General features: G+C 34.0%; 1 protein-coding gene across 1 annotated transcript in view; it reads right to left on the reverse strand.

Moving 5' to 3' along the window:
• LOC125389245 (uncharacterized) overlaps nucleotides 1-20,403 on the reverse strand; it is a 209,560-nt gene extending 189,157 nt beyond the window's left edge. Inside the window, exon 1 of the mRNA XM_085684403.2 lies at nucleotides 20,294-20,403. Coding sequence (XP_085540529.2) covers nucleotides 20,294-20,372 — 79 coding nt within the window. The 5' untranslated portion in view covers nucleotides 20,373-20,403. The remainder of the gene's footprint in view (nucleotides 1-20,293) is intronic.
• Nucleotides 20,404-22,138: the final 1,735 nt, after the last annotated feature.

Raw genomic sequence — 22,138 nt, forward strand, 5'->3', positions numbered from 1 at the left:
AATGTGATATTTTACCTAATTACAATATTCATGATCTTAATACAGTATATGGTCACTCTGATAAAGCAGAGACATATCAGCATAAATCTGTCTCAATTTCTTAAAATCTATTTCATGTAAAATTATTTGTACACAGGCATGTCTGTGTGTATGTAGGTACACATGAGTGCAGATACCTACAGAAGCCATAGGCATCAGAATGCCCTCCCTGTAGCACAGGAGGTACATGCCTTTATTAGCTCCTTAGTATGGAGGTGGAAAGGAACTAATGTGCTATAAAGGAGTAGTATGCTCTCTTAACAGACGAGCCATCTCTTCAGCCCTCACAAGTGAAATTTTAAAATTTTCTGAAATCCCAGGATTTCTGCACTATATATTATGCATCAAAGAATAGCAGCAAGTGTGATATACTTGAATACCAGGCATCAAGAAACCTTTATCTATATCCTGTATTTCAGATTTTAAAATAAGCCAAATTATTCTGTTCTTAACAAGGGATACAATCAAAATTATCTATTATCCTGGTGATATGATTTGTACATTGTTCCCGGGGATTAGTTTTATGGCATATTCTTAGTATATAAGAGGCAATAGGTTTTGTCTTCATAACAAATAAAAAGAGAAAAATTAAAAATGAGAGAAGAACAAAGAGAAAAGAAGGGACAAAAAGCCTTAACTCATGTTGAAATATGATTGACACTAGTAATATGGTTTCACTGTCATTACAAAATTCTAGTTACTGTGGGAATGGGTTTCTCACACAAAGATGTTCAATCACTTTTTCTCTCCTTCTACTTTCTTACTTGCTCTTCTGCCTTCTATCAAAGAATGCTACAAAATGTCAAATACTGAGACTTTGCACTTGAACTTCTCAATCAACAAAATCTTAAACCAAATTAAGTCAGTCCAATTTCTTACAGATTTAAAAAAAAATCTACTAATAGAACAGAAAATTGATGAAGACACAAAAACATAACATCATGAAAGGAAACACTCAACTTGAGTCTTTGCTAGCTTTAAGTATGGTGGAAAAGAAATGTCAAGCTCTAGCCCCAACTCTCTACACAGTTCCAGCTAAGATGGAAAAAACTCAGGCGTTAGTCAAGAGAAGCAGATTCATTTAAACACTGTGATTTAATCAAGCCAGATATTTGACATCCTTCTCCAGGGTCTTGTGTACTGAGTTTTTCTGACCCTCCCCTTCCTATAACCTCCTCAAATCTCCAGATATATCTAGGGTCATATATCCAGTTCCCCTGATTAATCTGGTCAGTACCGAAGCCATCCTCCAGGATTATGATAAAACCCTGGCAACCCACAGGCATCTCCCACATCATATAAAACCCAACCAGTTCTATCGCTACACCCCAGGCTTGGAAAAGGATCCACAACAGCTGCACGAGTCCAGTCCCCTGTCTACCTGAATTAATTCAATCTATGTCATTTACTATCCCTAGGCTTAACATGCTAGCACATCCTCTCTTCTGTCCCATATCAGACACAGAACTAACAAAACTATTCTACATGTCCAGATCTCTCTGCAAATATAGAAACAACATGTAGCATGAAGCCAGTATCTCCCCTCCCAAGCCTACCATCCTGTAGAAAAGTAAGCCAATGAGAATTACATAGATGATCATTTGGACCTAAAATTTAAGAGAATAATAAACTTTATCAATGAATTCAAGAACTTTAAACAAACAGTTCAATGGAATTAAGAAGAAAGAACTTAAGGAGAATAAATTTATATGTGATGCCCAAGAAAATATAAATATAAGGCTAATATAAATGATAAAGACAATACAGGACTTGAAAACATAATTCAATAAAGACAGAAACAATGAAGAAGAGTCAAGCTGAACTGAAGATGGGATTAAGAAACCCAGTAGCTTAACTAGAAAACTCAAAGGAAATCATTTAAAGTAGAATGAATTAAGAAAAAAAACAATATCAAACAGGGCTTGATGATAAAGTACAGGATATAAACAAACTGAACAAAAAATATGAAAAAATTCAAAACACAGAAACAAAACATACAATAAATGTGAGAAACAATGAGAAGACCAAACATTCAAATTAGAGGCACAGTTGAAGGAGAATACAAGGTCAATGGCATAGACCCTATCTTCAACAGATCTTAGAAGACTCCACCCCCAAACTGAAAAAAGACATAGCCACACAGATGAAAGTGCACATATTAACAAGTACCCAGAAAAAAAAAATCCCCACAATATACCACAGTTAAAGCCCTAAGTATAAAGAACAAAGAAAGTGCATTGAAAGCTTTAAGAGACAAAACACAGTCACATATAAATGAAATTCCATAAAAACAATAGCTGGTTTCTCAATAGGGGATTTCCCAAGTCCTAAAAGACCATGAAAGCTATCTAGACCAATATATCCAGCAATAATGTCCACCATAGTTAAAGGCAAAATAAAATCTTTCCACAATATTAACAGCCTAAAAATTATATTCAACAAACCAAACCTGATGAAAATACAGTAAGCAATATATGGATGAATAAAGAAGTGAGCAAAAGCAACAGACTATGAAGAGAAATATGAAACCGTAATTACTAAAAACAAAGTACCACTGAGAACACAAAAATCACGACCAAATGTTAACAACATGATGACCACAATTAAAACACACATTTCAATAATTACTTTAAAAATGGCCTCAATATTGCAATTAAAAGATACAATTTGACTAAATGGATTCAGAAGCAAAATCCATCCATCTCTTGTATATCACAATGTTAGCTTTAAAGGTGAGCACAAAATTCACCCTAATCAAATGGTGCCAGGAAGCAAGAAAGTGTTATCTGACAAAAATAGAATTCAAACTAAAAATAATAAAAAGATAAACATTTCATTCTAATGAAAGAAACAGTTAGCTAAGAAGACATTCTTATCCTAAACATATCCACCAAACTTTTCTGATTTACCCAACTTTATAGAAAATTTATTTCTGGATTTAAAGGAACAGATTAACATCAATTCATAAATTAAGCAATTTCATTACCCCACTTTCTACAATATACATGTATTCTGAACAAAAAAATTGAGAAACATCATAGTTAAACGACATCATATATCATATGGTTTTAACAGATATCTAAAGACTATTCCAATGAAACATCAAAGAAAACACATTCAACTCAGCAAGCAGCACATGGAAGCTTCTCTCAAACAGACCACATCCTGGGACACAAAATGAAATGTTATGAATTTAAAAACACTGAAATAACTCCATGTATTCTATTTTCAAAACAATGCAATGAAAACTAAAATCGATAGCAAGAAACCACCATGAAACATAAAAAATAATGGATATTAAAAATTCAACACTGAATGATCAATGGGCCAAAAAAGTAAACAAAGAAAAAAATAAAAATTAGCTAGAAATGTTATGAAAATGAAAAAAAAACACAATACAACAAAATCTCTGAAATGAACTCAAAGTAGTATTATGAGGAAAGTTTATAGTTCTGTGTTTTCATAATAAAAATCATAAAGAGCACAAATAAATGACTAAATGGTGCAACTCCAAACTTTGGAAAATTAAGAACAAACCAGATTCAAACCTAGTATATGTGAAAAATAATTAAAATTAGAATAGAAATTAGTGAAGTAAAAACAAAAAAAATACAAAGAATCAAAAAACTTAATAGAAGTTTCTTTGAGAAAATGAGCAAGATTGACAGATCCCTTGGTCCAAATAGCCAAAAAAAATCAATTAACAGAATCAGAAATGAGCAGGTAAACATTACAACAGTCACCAAGGAAATTCAGAGTATTATAAAGAAATATTTTAAATACCTGCTTTCCATTAAGTTGGAAAACCTAAAAAAATAAGATGAATTTCTAGATTCAGCCAAATCACCAAAATTAAACTAAGAAATCAATAGCCTAAACAGACTCATCACAAATGTGGAGATTGAAATGATAATACAAAGCCTTCCAACTAAAAAGTAAAAAGAACCAGGCTCTTTGTATTGCCAGCAGATACAAATGTAGAATTCTCAGCTACTCAAGCACCATGTAAGTCAGTGTGCCTTCATGCTTTCTGTTATGAAGGCAATAGACTAAAGCTCTGAAATTGTAAGTAAGTCCCAATTAAATGCTTTCCATTAAAGAGTTGCATAGTCACAGTGTCTGTTTACAGCAACAGACCACTGGCTAAGACTGAGAAACAGAATTAGCATCCCCAAACTCCTTCTGAGAAGCCAGTATCACTTCAACACCAAAACCAGGTAAAGGCAAAAAAGCAAAAACAAAAACTATATGGCCAATAACCACAATGAACAAAGATTCAAAAATGATCAATAAAATACTTGGAAATAGAGTACACACACACATAAAAAGATTTTACACTATAACCAAGATGGCGTTATTCCTGAAATGCAAGGATAGATCAACATAGGTAAATCAATAAAAGTGAAAAACCATAATGACTTAAAGACAAGTCACATAATCAACTCAAAAGTTGCAGAAAGGCTCTTTGGCAAAAATCCAGCATGCTTTCATGATAAAAGTCTAGAGAATGTAGGGCTACAAGAAACATATCCTAACATAATAAAAGCTATATCTGAGAAACCCACAGCCAATATTATCCTAAACAGGAAAAATTGAAGCAATCCCATTAAAGTATAAAACAATACAGGTCTATCAACTATCTCCACTCCTTTTCAAGATTGTTCTTAGAGCACTAGCTAAAACAATAAAGCAAAAGGACACCAATAAAAAAGAAGTTGTTAAATTATTACTATTTGAAAATGACATGATATATATTAGAGATGCCAAAAATTCTACCAAGAAATTTCTGGAAATGATAAAGAAACCATCAATGTGACAGGCTACAGGATATACTTGCAGAAATAAATAACTTTTCTATACACCATCAACAAACATATAGAGAAAGGGATTATGGACACATTCCAAGTCATAACTGTCTCAAATAAAAATAAATGTATATAGAAATAAACCTAACCAAGGAAGTGAAGAACATCTACAGTGAAAAATTTAAGCCTCAGAAGAGATAAAGATACTAGAAAATGGAAAAAACAACTCATAATCAAGGATCTGTGGTGTTAACATTGTAAAAATGATCATTTTACCTAAGTTCTTTATAGATCCAATGCAAACCCAAAGTCCCAATCTCATTATTCTCAGAAATAGAAACTATCTATAACCTAAAATTCATATGGAGCCATGAGATATTATAGATAACCAAACAATTCTGAATAAAAAGGATTTATTTATCCCAGATTTCAAGTTATATTGTAGAGACATAATAATAAAAACAATATGGTACTGGCACAAAAGCAGATCAAGGGAATAAACAGAAGACCCAAATTGAGTACGCTTGACTTTACCTATTTAATATTTGAAAATATACACTGAAGAAAAGAATGCAACTTCAACAAATGATGATGAGGAAACTGGACGGCAACATGATGAAGATTGAAATTTGGCATGTTTCTATCTTTTTGCACAAAACTAACACCAAATGAATCAAGGATCTAAACCTGAAGCATTGAAACTAACTGAAGAAATAATAACCAGTATCCTACATGATACAGATATAGAAAAGGAAATTATGAATAAAAACTCTATTTGCCTAGGAATTGAAGCCAACAATTGACAAGCAGAACTTTGTGAATCTAGAAGGCTTCAAAACAGATAAAGAAATAATTAACTAGGTGAAAAGGAAGCCTAAAAAATGGGAGATAATCTTTGCTAGGTATTTGTTGACAGAGGATTAATATCCAGAATCTTTAAAGAACTCAAAAAACTAAATGACCCATTTAAATAATGATAACAGGACCTGAACAGAAGATTCTCAAATGATGAAAACATAACTAATGAATATTTAATAAAAATATCTTACCTAATTACAATAGAATTTTATTCAATTATAAAGAAAAATGAAATTAAAAATCCACAAATAAACGAATAGAGCTTGAAAAAAACTGAGTGAGGTAACTCAGGCACAGAAAAACATTGCAAGTTCTCACTCACATTTTTGTGTTTTATTTGGAGCATCTGTAGATTAAAAGAAAAGAGAAATCATTGGTAGGTAGGAGTAAAAATAGGTCTTAAAGGAGGAGGACAAATGAACACAGGGGATATAAAATGGGAAGGAGAATAATGAGGAGGGAGGATGAAATGAATAAAAGACTTGGTAGGAAAGGGCAAAGGAGGGGTTAGAGGATGGATAACACTGAGATGTTGAAAAATCCATTTGGACCTATGAAAGTTTACTATTTTATAAGTTTCCTAATATTAATGTGCTTTTAATTGGGGGTTAGTCTATTCAGGTATTATGCTCTCCTCAAAGCTGTAAACTGCCAAAAAAATAAAGTCCACTATCAGGTGTGGGATACTTCACCTTAAGCTATGGTCAGAGGAGGCTCAGAGACTCCCCCAAACAATATAGCAAGTTGCCATTGCTTTTGGTGGTTCACCAGAAGTTGAAAGAAAGACATTATTGTTGAAGATATACACACTGTATATACACACAAATAGAACTTGATGTTTTTGTTTCCTTGTTTGGTTATTAAGAGGACAATAACTTGAAAGATGCAGAGATGGAAATGGACCTTAAAGTAGTTAGAGGGAGGTATAAAATTGGATATGAGAATACATTGGATGAAATTTTAAATAAGTAATAAAATATTTTAGAGAACTCAAATTTGGGTGGCTAGGAAAGGGGAAGATAGATCTTAGAGAAACTGGGGGAGAGGAGTGTGTATGACCTAAATAACTCACATGAAATTTTAAAATAATTTAAAATGAGGAAAAAGAAGTTGCTATTTAAATAGATGAAACTTATATAAGTGAGACATATGAAAGGCATTAAAGGAGGAAAATTTATAGTAAAATATTATCTTTTATTTTCATTATTCTTAATTGATGTGACAAGTAATATTTTGCTTAAAGCTGGGCAGTGGTGGTACATGCCTTTAATCCCAGCACTCAGACAGAAATCTATGAGTTCAAGCCCAGTCTGGTCTACAAGAGTTAGTTTCAGGACAGACTCCAAAGCTACAGAGAAACCCTGTCTCAAAAAAACAAAAAGAAATGCTTAAAATAATATTGGCAATATGTATTATATTAGTATAGCTTCTAATGAATGAAAGATGGAATTGGTACAGTGGCACAAGAGATAGGAAATAAACATTAAGGGTATTCATTGTTATAACATACTTGCACTATGAATTAGTAAACTACCTAGAGTTGAAAGTGGACTTGGATAATTTATAAATGGAAATAGAAAACTATGGAAATCATTAAAAAATAGTAAACAAATTAATTAAAATTAAAATATTTATAAATAGGTTAAGCACAGAAAAAGAAATTATATAAAATACAAAATATTAAATTAAAATAGCATAAAAATATAGAAGAAAGAATAAAAACAATTAGAGCAACAAACAGAAAATAGAAACAAAAAAGGAAAAGTGGAGTCCAAATACATTAATAATGACTTTAAACACCAGTGGTCTATATACATCAATTGAAAGACAGAGAATGGTAAAGCAGAGCAACAAATAACCAATAACCAATAACTAAGTTTCAATATGACATATATACATTATATATATACATATATACATTACACATAAAATACGGAAGGAGACAAATGTACTGTATCATAGCAATAAAAATAGTGCAAGAGTACCTATATTAATTTCAAGCAAAGCCAAATTTCTCACAAGCAATATTATCAGACCTAATTGGACAATATAATAATTCAATCTCTAAGAAAAGGTGATAATTCATAGCATACAAATCCCTACTATATAAAAATTAAAATATTACTTACTAAACTTATGAAAGACATATTTATAGAAAAATGTATAACCCTGAAGACTTATTTTTTAATAGAACCAAAAGCAATGTCTAATATCTCACTTTAGGAAACAAGAAAAATTAGCAAATTAAATTCAAAGTAAACAGAAGAAAACAAACAACAAAAAAATCAAAAGGCAATAAAATTTAAAATAAGAAATCAATGGAAAAGCCAGTATTCTTTAGAAGAATCAACAAATTAAAAAGCCTATAACAAGACTATGACTTATAAAGTAACTTTTCTGAATATATATATATATATATATATACACACACACACATATATATATATTATAGGATAACTTGGAGGGAAATAACTATTAAATTGAAACTTTAAGATGTTCTACAGAATTGGTAAAGACTTAGAATTTAACTTCACCCTTTAGTCAATGTAGAAATTAACAATTAAATACACACTGATCTCTAGGTAGAATAAGTCCCCCCCAAAATCAATGTTTTTTTATGCTTTCCTTTATATATACTAGGCTATATTATAGAATATTATCATCATGTTATCATACTATATTCTGCCCTACAGAAAGAAAGACAAACATGTACTGATTATGTTACTGATTATGTACTGATTCAGAAGTAGATACTAGATTTAAAGCAAAGGATAACCAGTCACAATCAACAGCTCTAAAAAAAGCTAGGTAACAAGGAAGACCCTAAGAGGGACATTTGGATTGCCCTGGGAAGGGGAAATACATAAGATCTCTTAGGTAAATTTGGGGTGGGGCAGTAAATGGGGGGATATAGGATGAGAACATGAGGGTATGGGATGGTAAGGTTAGGGAAGGGACGTGGTAGGAGTCATTGTAAGTTTAGGGAGAAACTTGATGCTAGGGAAATTCCCAGGAATACGCAAGGATGACCCTAGCTAAGTCTCCTAGCAATAATGGAGTCTGCCTAAACTGGTCTTCCTCTGTAATCAGATTGTTGACTACCCTACCTGTCATCATATAATTGTCATCCAGTAAGTGATGGAAGCACTGGACCAAGCTCCTCGATCCCATTGAAAAGAGGGAGAAGGGATTATATGAGCAAGGGGTGTCAAGATCATGACAGGGAAACCCTTGGCTCAAACTTGCAGTTCGTAGGCTCTAGACTGACAGACGGGGATCTAGCATGGGACCGAACAAGGCCCCTGCATGTGGGCAACAGGGACAGTTTTATAGCCTGGTCTGTTTGTAGGACCCCTGGCAGTGGGGTCAGGATCTATCCCTAGTGCATGAGCTGGCTTTTTGAAGCCCATTCCCCATGATGGGATGCCTTGTTCAGCCTTAATGTAGGGGGAGGTGCTTGGTCCTGACTCAGCTGAACGTGTCAGGCTTTGTTGACTCCACATGGGAGGCCTTACCCTTTCTGAGGAGTGAATGGGAATGGGTTGGAGGAAGGGGAGGGGATAGGGAATGAGAGGGAACTGTGATTGGTATGTAAAATGAATAAAAAATAAAATATTAAAAAAGAATTAGAAATAAATTTATGTATTTTATAAAAATATTGTAGTGATTTGAATGTAATTGGCCTTCATAATTTCATAGGAAGTAGTACTATTAGAAAGAATGGACTTGTTGGAATGAGTGAGGTCTTGAAGGAACTGTGTCACTGTGGAGGCGATCTCATACATGCTCAATATACCACACAGTGTTATAGACTACTTCCTGCTGCCTGCAAGATGTAGAACTCCAGCACCATGTCTGCCTGCATGCCATCATGCTTCTCATCATGATGATAATCGACTCAATCTCTGAACAGTAAGCAAGTCACCCCAATTAAATGTTTTCCTTTATACGAGTTGCTGTAGCCATGGTGTCTATTCATAAAAATCGAAATCTCTTTTTTTTTTATTTTTCCATTCAAAAATTTACACTTCCTCCCCTCCTCCCATTCCCCTCTTGCTCTCCAACTCACCCTCCTTCCTTCCCCTCCCTCCTTAAGAGAGGGCAGCGAACCCTGCCCTGTGGACTGAAAAATAGAAATCTTAACTAAGATAAATATCTCAATTGAACTGACAATTATATTTTGTAGGTAAATCAATCATAGAAAAGTCTGATTAATAAAATAGATGAGAACTGATTATCTCACAATTGCCAACAGACCAAGGGTTGTTTGGCTGATCAAGTACCATAATAGAAGTCTCAATACAAAAAGAGTCAATTTCTCTGGTCTTGAATAATACCTGCTTTGGCTATTTTTGTGCAGGTCAGAGTCAGTCAACAACTGAACTCATAGCTAATATAGCAGTTTGAAAAGGTAGAATGTAGAGATGTAAGTGGGGACATGGAATACAGGAGGTAAAAAAGAAAGGTAAAACTACCCAAGCCCCTAGGATACATAATTTGCATCTGAGAATGTACTAAAAATTTTAGCATAAAAGATTTTAGTATGTCAAAAATTAACATAACCATCAACTGAACTCATATAGTACCCTAACTCTAAACACAGTTATAATCAAATCATTTTTAAAAGTTTATAGAAATATTATAGGAATTGGTTTAATATTACATTTCCTCACAAACACATTAAAGGTAAATAAATATTTAGAATGACTGATGTATTTACCAAGTTTTCAATGAAATTATCGTTCATACTCAATTTTAAAAATTAATTTTAAATTGGCATTTATAGCTGCTGGGAGAGACAGAGTCAACTTTCTTGAGAGGCATGAGCCTTGGGATGTCCACAATACTCCAGGACTAGCTCGTCTCCCAAGAGTAGTTGTGCAATATGGAATGGACTTGACCAGAAAAAAGAAAGAGACTACAAGTTAGATGTGTAAGAAGGCAAGAATGTAGGGTGTAGAATGGCAGAAGTGGAAAGTGGTAAACATGATCAAAATGCATTGTCTTACATTCTAAAAGAATATAAAACTAAAAGAATATAGGAACCAAGACTTCCTATAAACAGTAAATAAGAGATTTCATGAGCTTAATGGAACTGTCTTAACATTTAAAACAAGCATACATATAAACTATCAGAACTAGAGGGGAATCTAAGGATCTCCAACTTTCTGTTTATTGAGGCTTTTGGTGACATATTAAAAGAACTTAGAGCTATGTAAAAGAGACTTCCTAAAACCTATGTAGGTGATCCTGGTGAGAACTCCTAGTAATGGAGGATATGGAGCCTGAACCAGCCATCTTCTGTAACCAGGTTAGGCTCCCAGTGGTGGGGCTGAAACACTAACCCCATCACAAAAACTATGACCCAAAACCTGTACTACTTGCAAGATGCACTGAGGCAATGGTGACTCAGAGTTTGTGTGAGTGGTCAACCACTCATTGTTCTAACTTGAGGCCCAAGCCATGAGAGGGAGCCCAGGCCCAATACTACATAAGCTGGATGGCTCGGAGACCTAAAGTCACTGAAATGATTCCTAATGATATTCTGCTATATTCATAGATCAATGCCTAGTCAAATTGTCATCAGGGAGGCTTCAACCTTCCATTCTTGGAAACAGATACCAGATACAGAAATACCAGGGCCAAACATCAGGCAAAGCTCAGGTAACCCAACAGAAGAGGAGGAGGAAGGATTGTAGGAGCCAAAGGGGTTAAGGGCATCAGAACACAGCCCATAGAATTAAATAAGTTGGGCTCATAGGGGCTCAAAGAGATTAAACCACAGTCTGCATGTTTTTCTGGACTTCTAACAAAAGGAGTTGAGGTATCTCTCACTCTTTTGCCTGTTCTTTGGACCCCTTTACTTCTACTGGGTTGCATCATCCAGTCTTGTTATACCTTGATTAGTTGATATCCCTGGGAGGCCTTCTCTTTTGTGAAGGGAAACAGAGGAGCAATGGATCTAGGGTAGAGAGGAGGTAGGGGGAGCAGGAGGAGGAGCAGAGGGGAGAATGCCATTGGATTTATCATATAAGAGAAGAATAAAGAAAGAAAAATAGAGACAAAATAATAGAGACAAAAGAGGATCTTGATCTTGACTCAGCTGCACCACATCCTATCTATGTAAGTAGACTATTGGGTTAAATATTTGACTTCATCATGTTTTTGTACAATTCTGAACAGTAGGGACAATAATGTAAACCTATAATCACCGCTAATATTTTTTAAATGATTTAAAAAGAAGGTACTGGAGAGATGTCTCAAAGGTTAAAAGTGGTTGTGGTTCTTCCAGAGAACTTAGATTCTGCTCACAGGACTCATTGTAGTTCAGATGATGTCTGGCCTCTGTGGACATTTGCACACACAAGGTACACATACATACATACTCTCTCTCACACACACAAATACACATACAATAAAATAAATGAATCATGTTATGTAGCAAAATAAAAAATGAAGCAGCAAAGAAGTGCCAAAGAAAATAATAAAGCATTATTAAATAGAGTAGCCATGCTGTAAGTCAGTTATTCAAAGTTATATTAACAGAACAAATTTGTACACTTTGACTAACATCTACATTTCTCCCACCTTTAGTTCCTACCAACCAAAGCTCTACTCTCCATTTCTAAGTTTCAAATATCATATTCCACATACATGAGACAATGTTCTGTTTGTATTTCTGTACTGCCTTATTTTATTTACAGTAATATCCTCCACATTCATCCTTGTTCTTGAAAGTGAAGTGACTTCCTTCTCTGATGATTGACTAATTCTACATTGTATGTGAGATTGTGTGTTTTTCCTATTTCTTTTCTTCATCCTGACTAATTCTACATTGTATGTGAGATTGTGTGTTTTTCGTATTTCCTTTCTTCATCCATTTATTCATGGACGTTTAAAATGCTTTTTTATTACTCCACTGCACCTTCTTCCCCTCTAACACATACACTGGTGTTGCACATGCAGCAAGAAACCAGCTGTGCACAGGTATAACCAAAAGCTGGAGATAAGTGAGCACTGTGGATATAGTATCTGTGGCCTTTAGGAAACCCACAAGAGTCCTGTCACTGACTTGGTGAACAAGAACAACTTGCACAAAAATTTTACTGCGAACATATTAATGAACTCAACATAAAGCCTGATACTCTCAAACAGCTAGAAGAAAATGTTGGCAATACTCTACATAATAACAGGTGTAGGAAAGGACTTTCTGAATAGAGGTCCATTTGCTCAGGAATTGAAGCCAAAAATCGACAACTTGGTCTTCATATTATTAATAAGCTTCTTACACCACTAACAAAACAATCAGGTGAACAGGTAACTCACAGAATGGGAAAGAACTTTTGCCAGTTATACATCTGACAGAGGATTAATACTCAAAATATAAAAAGAACTCAAAACAATAACAACAAAGTGTCAAAACTACAAAAGACCATTTTAACAAATAGGCTATGTATATGAACAGATAATTCTGAAGAAGAGGAGGAGGGGGAAGGAAGGAGGGAGGGAGGGATGGAAAAGAAGTAAAATAGTCATCGGGGGTGTTAGAAAAAATGGCTAAGTGGTTAAGTGCACTTGTTCTTTTAGAGGGTTCTTGGGTACATTTCCTAGGACCAATATGGTAACTTCAAAACATTCATAAATCTAATTCTAGGGTATCCAATGCCCTCTTCTGACCACCTTGGGCACTATACAGCCTAGTGGTACAGAGATATTCTTGAGAACACAATGCTCATACACAAAAAAATTTTAAATACCTAAATAAATAAAATATTCAGTCGTTAGTGACTAGGGTAATGTAAAACTTCCACCTTACTCCAGTTAGAATGTCTAAGATCAACAAAACAACTGACTACAAATGCTGGAAAGGATGTGGGGATTCCTCATCCCTTGCTGTTGGGATTATAAACTTGTAAGCCACTCTAGAAATCAGTATGAAGAACTCATAGAAAGATAAAAATCAATATATCTTATGACCTTTGCACCTTGGCATGTGCCCAAAGGAATCAACAACCTACTGCACAGATACTTTCTCAGCCACGTACACTGCTATTCTTTTCACAACAGCTAGGGAATTAAAAAATAACTTAATGTCCTTCACCTGGCAATAGATAATGAAAATGTGTACAGATGCATTATAGAATATTATGAAGAAGGGTGAAGTCAAGTAATTTGCAGGTAAATGAATATAACTAGAAAATATTATATTAAACGAATCAAAGACCCAGAAAGAAAAATGTCACATGTTCTCTCTTTTATTGTTCCTAGCAGAAAACCTTCATATGCGAGTACACAGCCTGGAGTAACCACGGATATCAGAAAATTAAAAAGGTACCTTGGTTGGGTGGGTCACTAGACAGGGCAATGAAAGTTTACAAGAAATTTGGAAGTCACAGTGCATAAAATAGAGAAGCACTTTTACTGGGAAAAGGGGATGTGAATACAGGAGAGGGAAGAAACATGGTAAAATAAATAGGTCTAAAAAAGGCTGTAAAAATCATATTATCTATTTAGCTAAATTATATTTAATAATACATGCAATTTGGGATATATATATATGTATGTGTGTGTGTGTGTGTGTGTGTGTGTGTGTGTGTGTAATCAAAATGAAGTTTTTAAACTTTGGCTGACAATGCTTCACAAAGGACCATAGACTAGCTAACAAAACTTCAAATACCACCCATTAGAAACCCCTTTTGAATTGTTGGTGAGGAAAATCCAAAAGATTCCTCCCCCAAATAATACAGACTATTATTTTGCCCTTGGATACTTCCTAGAGGGGGAAGGTAACTTCATATTGCTGAAGACACCATGCACTTTGGGCCTAAAACCCATAGGATCTGAACTGAATCTGACCTGAGAGCTTCCTCTCTGAGGACTAGCTTTCACGCTACTAGGTGCAACGGAATTTTCCAATGAAGAGAAACTACCAGCATCCATTCCTAACCAGTTGCAATGCCTATGAACAATAATCATAAATAGAAAGACACAAAAAATCCTAAAGGTACAATAGTGGTTGACGGTAGCCAACTGGTCTCTAATTGCACTTAATGTCCACCCAACAGGAGGACAATCACATCTGTTACTAGAAACTGAGCCAACCACCTGGGGCAAGGGAGGTCATGGATCTTAGAGAACCTACTACTGCTACTTTCCTGTATCACTATACTTCCCAACTGCATTCTAAATTCTTATTTCCCCAGGTAAGTGTATCTTTCATTCCACATCAAAGAATCTTCTCTTTATAAAAGAAGGAGACTATAACAGAAAACTATGACTGATCAAAATACAGAAAACAAGTAATTGTGTGGTGCCCAACCCCGACTGATAAATCTACAATAACTCCCACAATTAAGATTCAGGGAACACCACAGAAGAAGAGGCAGGAAGATTTTAAGAGCCAGGAGACCAAAAAAGCTACTGTGACATAGTGTCTCCTACAAATGACAGAGCAGCTTCACTCATGCTGTCTCAACCATATGGTTGCCTAAATAAAATCTGAAAAATACAATATCAGCAAACATGCTAAAATGGAAGGGGACAGAAGACATGTCACCAACAGACAAAGAACAAAAGGCAACTAAGGAATGATGAAAGCAAAGAAACAGTTCTCCCTAGGAATATACCCCATAATTGGTTATCTAATACCATGTGATTAGTCCTGAACTCATATACACACAAGTAAAGCGCGATAGACTAAGCAGGATAGATTTATATATTTAGTACACACACAGACACATGCACACACAAACACGAGCACACACACATGTGCATGCAATAGCAATAACTAAAGAAAAAAAGGCCATGATATCAAGAGGGAGTTGGTGGGGATACATGTAAAGAGGAAAATTATAAAATCATATTTTGATTTTAAAAATAAAAAATAGAGAATGTAAAAAAAGGGGGCTATGGATCTGAACAGAGTTCTAAAACAAATGAGTTAAAATGTCTAATAAATAGCTAAATAATAAGTTTAGCATCCCAAACAATTAAGGAAATGCAAATTAAAACTACTATAAGATTTCATCTTATCTCAGTCAGAAATTCTAAGATCAATATAGCAACTAACCACAAATATTGAAAAAGATATTGGAGGAAGGGAACCCTCACTCACTGTTGTTCAGACTGTAAAGTAGCACAGACACTCTGAAAAGCTGTGCGAGATACCAAAAAACTAAAAATCAATCAACTATGTGATCCAGTTTAGTATGTGACCCAAAAGAATTGACACTCTACTCCATAGATGTTTGCTCAGTCATGTTCATTGCTGCTGTATTCAAAAATGCTAAGAGATGGGTACAGCCTAAATGTCATCACCTAGTGAATATATAATAAAATTGTGGTTCATATACACTATGGGACACTATTCATCTGTAATGAAAATGAAATCATGAAATTTGGGGATAAAAATTAAACTAGAAAATATCATACTAGGTGTTCTGTTTCAGATCTAGAAAGACAAATGTCATGTGCTCACCCTCATTTATGGATACTAGATACAGATCCTCAGTTGTGAGCAAATAACCTCAACTAACCACAGAAACAAGGAAAGTATAAAAAGCAACCATATGGATCAGGGAATTCTATAAAGTGGAATAACAGGATACAGGTGATAAGAAGGAATAAATAGGGAAAATGGAGGAAAGCCATTAACTGGGGTAGTGAAAGGAAGAGAGAGAAATAACATTAAGAACATTTGAAAATGCATAGGGAATCATATTATTTTACATTTATCTAAAATTACACATAATACATATAAGCATATGTGCATACACATATAGTTTAAATGAAGTCATGTAATTTGGGATGATAATGTTCCTTCCAGGAGCCACACACAAAAACCTCAGTACCAAGAACCAGAGGCCTCTTTTCAACTTTCCAGGAGAGTCCAATATTTCCCAACAAAATATAGCCTGTTCCTACTGCCCTTGGCTATCTCCAAGAAACTGAAGATAAGTCCTTATTTCAGAAGACAACATCGTTTGGACACTCTACAAACTTGGAAGATTTGAGATGAGTCTAATCTGAAAGCCTCTTTTCTGAAGACTAGCTCTCATATACCAGAAGTAATTGTGCAAGATACAAAGAAAAGGAAGTGTCCAATATATTACTCATCTGTAATGCCTATGAAAGACAATAATGACCAAAAAAGAAAAATAACCTTACAGGTTAACGACACCTGTACCTGCATGGTAAAGAACAGCTGTCTAATTGGACTTAAGGTCTGCACAACAGGAGGGAAATAATATCTAGTAATGTGAACCTAGCTAACTACCTATCCATGATTAATGAGTTCATGAAGCCTAGGGAATAAGCCAGTACACCTACTTTCTTAAATCATTATAATTCCTAAATGTATTTTAAATTCTTATTCTTATACCCACACAGCAATGAAGATCTCAGACATCATCAAAGAAGCTTCTTTTTGCAGCAGATGAAGATCATTTCAGAAAGCCACAAAAAGTCAAAATACAAAGAACAACTGTGATACAATGATAAACCTAAAACATACTCCATACAAATAACTTCCTTTAAGGGAATATTGTAGAAAACGGTGTGGGATATTCTCAGGAATCCATAAGGATGACTCCAGCTAAGACTCCTAGCAATAGCAGAGAGGGTATCTGAACGGGCCTTCCCCTGTAATCAGATTGATGATTAACCTAGTTGTCATCATAGAATCTACATCCAGTAACTGATGGAAGCAGATGCAGAGCCAAGCACCAGGCTGAGTTCCTGGAGTACAATCAAAAAGAGAGAGGAGGAATTATATGAGAAAGAAGGGTCAAGATCATGACAGGAAAACCCAGATAGATAGCTGAAGGTAGCTAATGGGAGCTTCTGAACTCTGATCTGACAGCTGGAGAAGCTGCAAGGGACTGAATTCAGTCTCCTGAATATGGAGAACAGTTGTGTCGCTTGATCTATCTGAGGGGTCCCTGGAAGTGGGACCAGGATCTATCCCTAGTGCATCAACTGACATTTTGGAGTCCATTCCCTATGGTCTTGATGCAAGGGAGTGGGGCTTGGTCCTGACTAAACTTGATGTTCCAGGCTTTGTTGACTCCCCATGGGAGGCCTTACCCTTCTGAGGAGTGGATAGGAGTGGGTTGTGAAGGAATGTGGGGGAGGAGTATGAGGAGGGGAGAGAGGGGGAACTGTGGCTGGAATGCAAAATGAATAAAAATTTTAAAAAAGCAAAAGAGTGTGTGAAGATTGTAAGAGCCAAAGAACCAGGAAGTTTGTTGCATGAATGTGTCTTTTAGATATGTCAGGCAAGTTACAATCATGAAATCAACAACATGACTGCATAAACTAAACAGTAACAATGAAAATACCAGTTGGCATACCAACAAGAATGGGTAAAATCTCAGAGGGTCCCACCCCTAGATAAAAGCTATAGGCAATTAATGACTGATAAAAGAGAGAGAATTAGTCTTCCCCAGGGATCAAAGCACTAAATGCTTTTCTAATACCAGGTTCAAGCTGTGTTTATAAATTTATTTGCATATATGTGTACTTAAACATATATGTTACAATAATTAAAAGATTCAATAAATTTGAGAAGGAATATAGGGAGTAAAAGCTAGAAGATGAAGAGGGGAGAATTATGCAATTATATTTTAATTTAAAATGTTAAGTATCTGAACTTAAATATGCAGCACTATATATGAGAAACTCTGACTAACCAGGTTTTTAAAAACTTTATTGGAACAATCAAAAATAAAGGTTACCAATAAACTCCCAAGTCTTATCAGAGCTGAGGGAATAGTCTTCTGTAAGTTCAATTCTGTTTTTCTATTCAAATAACAGAAACCATTTATGCTTACAGTAATTCTGTAACACGCTGAACCAGACAAACTAAAAGCTAGGCTTCCAGTAAGGAAAAGGTCTTCATTTATTTGGTGATAGAACGAATAGCAAAGTCAGGTGCCTATAATTCATTGTCTGCTTATTTTAAATACTTTTTTTAACAAATGCTATTATAAAATATGCCCATACCACCAAACACAAGTTAACTAAAAATGCTACCTTGAACATTTCTTGCTGTAATGGTAATATTATACTAAAAGTGAGATGAGAAATATTAAAGTTATGATATCAGTAACATTATTTGCTGAGCGATGACAAATATTATTTTAATATCTTCAAATAATTTGCAACTCTGTAAGAAATAGATAAAATTCATAAATTTAAGAATTCATAAATATAAAAACAATGAACCACACTTAGAATGACTGATAGAAAGTGTACTGAGAAAGACAGAAAATGTTATGGGAACGCAGGGAACATGGAATTTCTTCTTACATTATTACTGTCTTCATTAGTAAAGTCTGACAACTAAAAGAAGATAATTCACAGAAACAAAGATACAAAAACAATTAAGAAATTAGAATTCCATTCCAAAAGTAAGAACTAAGTTGCTATTTCCTAAAACACAAATTTATATTGGCTTTAGTAATTTTAATTTTTCAAAGATTAAAAATTATGAACATCAGCACTAAATATAAAAAATAAAATTCTGTGTTCACTTGAAATGCTTCTGCATTAAAAATTGATACAACTGAGTTTATTATAGATTTTCGTTTCTAATTGTACCATTTTAACTAAATATGAGAAAATAGTAATACATCAAGGCTATTTTACAGATGACAAATTCAAATAGCATCATTCTTCTTAAATTGTGTATTTTCATCTATGCATCCCCTGATCCAATTTACATGATATAGCAGAATATTCTAAACCCTCATTAATAATCACTATGTAAAGAAAACATTACAATATCTCAATGATTCATATTATCTTTAGAAGAGTTTCCGTAGTTAAAATATTCTAAGGATGGATTACAATTTTGTCAAAGTATTCTTTGATTTGATAGGAATAAAGACAAGTGAAGAAAGATGACTTTGGTTCTCTCCTTCTTATCAATAAATGTATTATTCACTTAATATCTGTTAACATGAACAGCATGTGATGGACTTAAGACTCATCTCCCAATGGCTAAATATATAAAGTGTAATAAATTTTAATTAGTAATAGAATTAATTTTATTTAGCTCTCCTGTCATTGCACTTATTACCCTAAATTTCCCTCCTTTCTGTAGAATACTATATATCATATTTACTCTTGTTCTATATTTTTTGCTGTCATTATTTCAGAATGTTTTGCTTGCTTATAATTACATTAATTATATTAACATACTAGTTTAATCCTAATTAATTTCAATATCCATACAAGAATGGCATTAATTAAAACAAGGAAAATATTTATGCATGTGAATGTATGATCACATGTATTATTTGACACTGAACCCTGGCACCTGCACATGCTAGACAAGTTTTCTGACACTAAGCTAAATCCTCACCCAGCCTATGAAAATTTTCTCATAATGTATTTATAGAAAATTCAATTACATGTCCTTAAAGTTACAGAGTTCAGGTGTAACTTTAAATATTGAAACACCATCAATGAAAGACTGAAAAGTGCTATTTTTATGTACAAAAATTTTGCAAAATATGATTAACTAGTCATGTAAAAAATGAGGTGTAACATAGAGAGACAAGAATCAAATAATTTTTAAAGTATCTTACCTTCTACCCACATACGAACTTCAGTGGGAGAGGATGTCACAACAGGATCTCCCTGGAAATAGTGAAACAAGCGTGCCATCTCTCAGAAAGGACAGGCAAAATTTCAATAGCTAAGAATGAAATAGTAAAACTTAATCAGGTTATTTATTTATTTATTCATATACTCTAAAATCTATATTCATAGATTATAAGGTGTGGATGTTTGGAGGAAAATATTTGACCATTCGTTAATAATTAAATTATTATTTATTCAACAGCTGTTTAGAAAAATACAGAAAATTCAAATAAATATTCCAATTTCTGTTTTATACTGAGTAGGAATTGAAGGACTCCACCAAGAAAGATTGAAAAAATACATGAACTTTAATTAACTTTAAAAGTACAATACAAAAATTGTTAAGAAGTTTATGCTTATCTGCACAGAAAACAGCTTCATGCAGCAGGTGGCATCTGAGTCAAAACAAAGAAAACTAGACAAAAATCAGCCATGGGGGGAGATGATAGAATTTTCCCCACCTACAAAAATTAGATGTACAATTTTTTCTGGAATCAAGCTATTCATTCTGAAATTGTGAATGATTATTAGTCTTGATAATTTTGAAGAACCCTGTCTCGTTCCCCATTTTTTCCTGCAGTTTTCAAGGTCCATGCTGTAACACTCAATTCTTAATTCCTACATTAAGCAAAATCCAAACCAGGCATGGTGGCACAATCCTATAATTCCAGTTCTTCGGAGACAGAGGCAGAAGAATCAGAAATTCAAGCTCATTCTTTGGCTAAGTAGAGAATTTGAGGTCAACCTGGGCAATGTGAGACCATGTTTCAAAAGACAAAATATAAATATGACAACAAATAAAATGCAAAATATGGCACATTAACAACAATTTAAAAGATAAGATTGTGATATTAAAGACACTCTCCAAACTGGTTTTTCATTTTACTTTCTATATTCTAACTAAATTGTATTACCATATGTAATGTATGTACTGTACAATATGTAAACAATATTCATATCTAAAAAGGTGTTTTAAAATAAACAAAGCAATTCTCTAACAAATATTAAATGTAGGTCTCACACTGTCATCCTAAACAAGGAAGATCAAATTAGATTAATTGTATCACCATTCTCTCCCTCCTCACTTAGCCCAATTTACTCACACTCCTATTTACATAATTATTTCATTTCTTGAATTAATACAAAGTATTTTGTTTACCTGAACCTTACTCTTCAATAAAACTGAATTTTAAATTTGACTCTTAAATTGAAGAAATGGCATGGACTAACAGGATTTCTAGACCAATGCTGTCCAATAGAAGAACATTCAGCAATATAAGAATCTTCTACATTAACACTGTTCAAGCATTATAAGTTATATATGATCATTAAGCAGGTAAAATTGTAGCTAACAAGACTTGTGGGCACAATAAATTTTTCTTATGTTGACAGTTTCATGCATATTTATAATGCATTCTGGTTATTTTCACTATTTCTTATCTCTCTCTCTCCCCTATTAGTCCCTGCCCCGCCCTGACTCTTTTCCAGATACCTGGCTACATTTTATTTTGTGGCCCATTTACTTTAACCAGTGTCATCTATCCATTGGGCCTGTTCATTGGAGTATGGTGGGAGGCACTAGAGTTAACTTTAACTGTACTTGATTTTAATTTATTGAAAATTAATGATTACTACATTGCCAACACAATGTTGAAATTTTCAGTCAAATATTAGGGTTACATACTTAGTAAACCATCTTAAACTACTAAGACTACTAATGAAATAGATCAGAAAAAAATCTTTTTGCTTACTGTCAGATTGCCAGCTGTCTTAAAATACAGATGAAAGCA

This window comes from Myodes glareolus, chromosome X, assembly GCF_982192425.1.
Source record: "Myodes glareolus chromosome X, mMyoGla1.1, whole genome shotgun sequence".
Taxonomy (NCBI): domain Eukaryota; kingdom Metazoa; phylum Chordata; class Mammalia; order Rodentia; family Cricetidae; genus Myodes; species Myodes glareolus.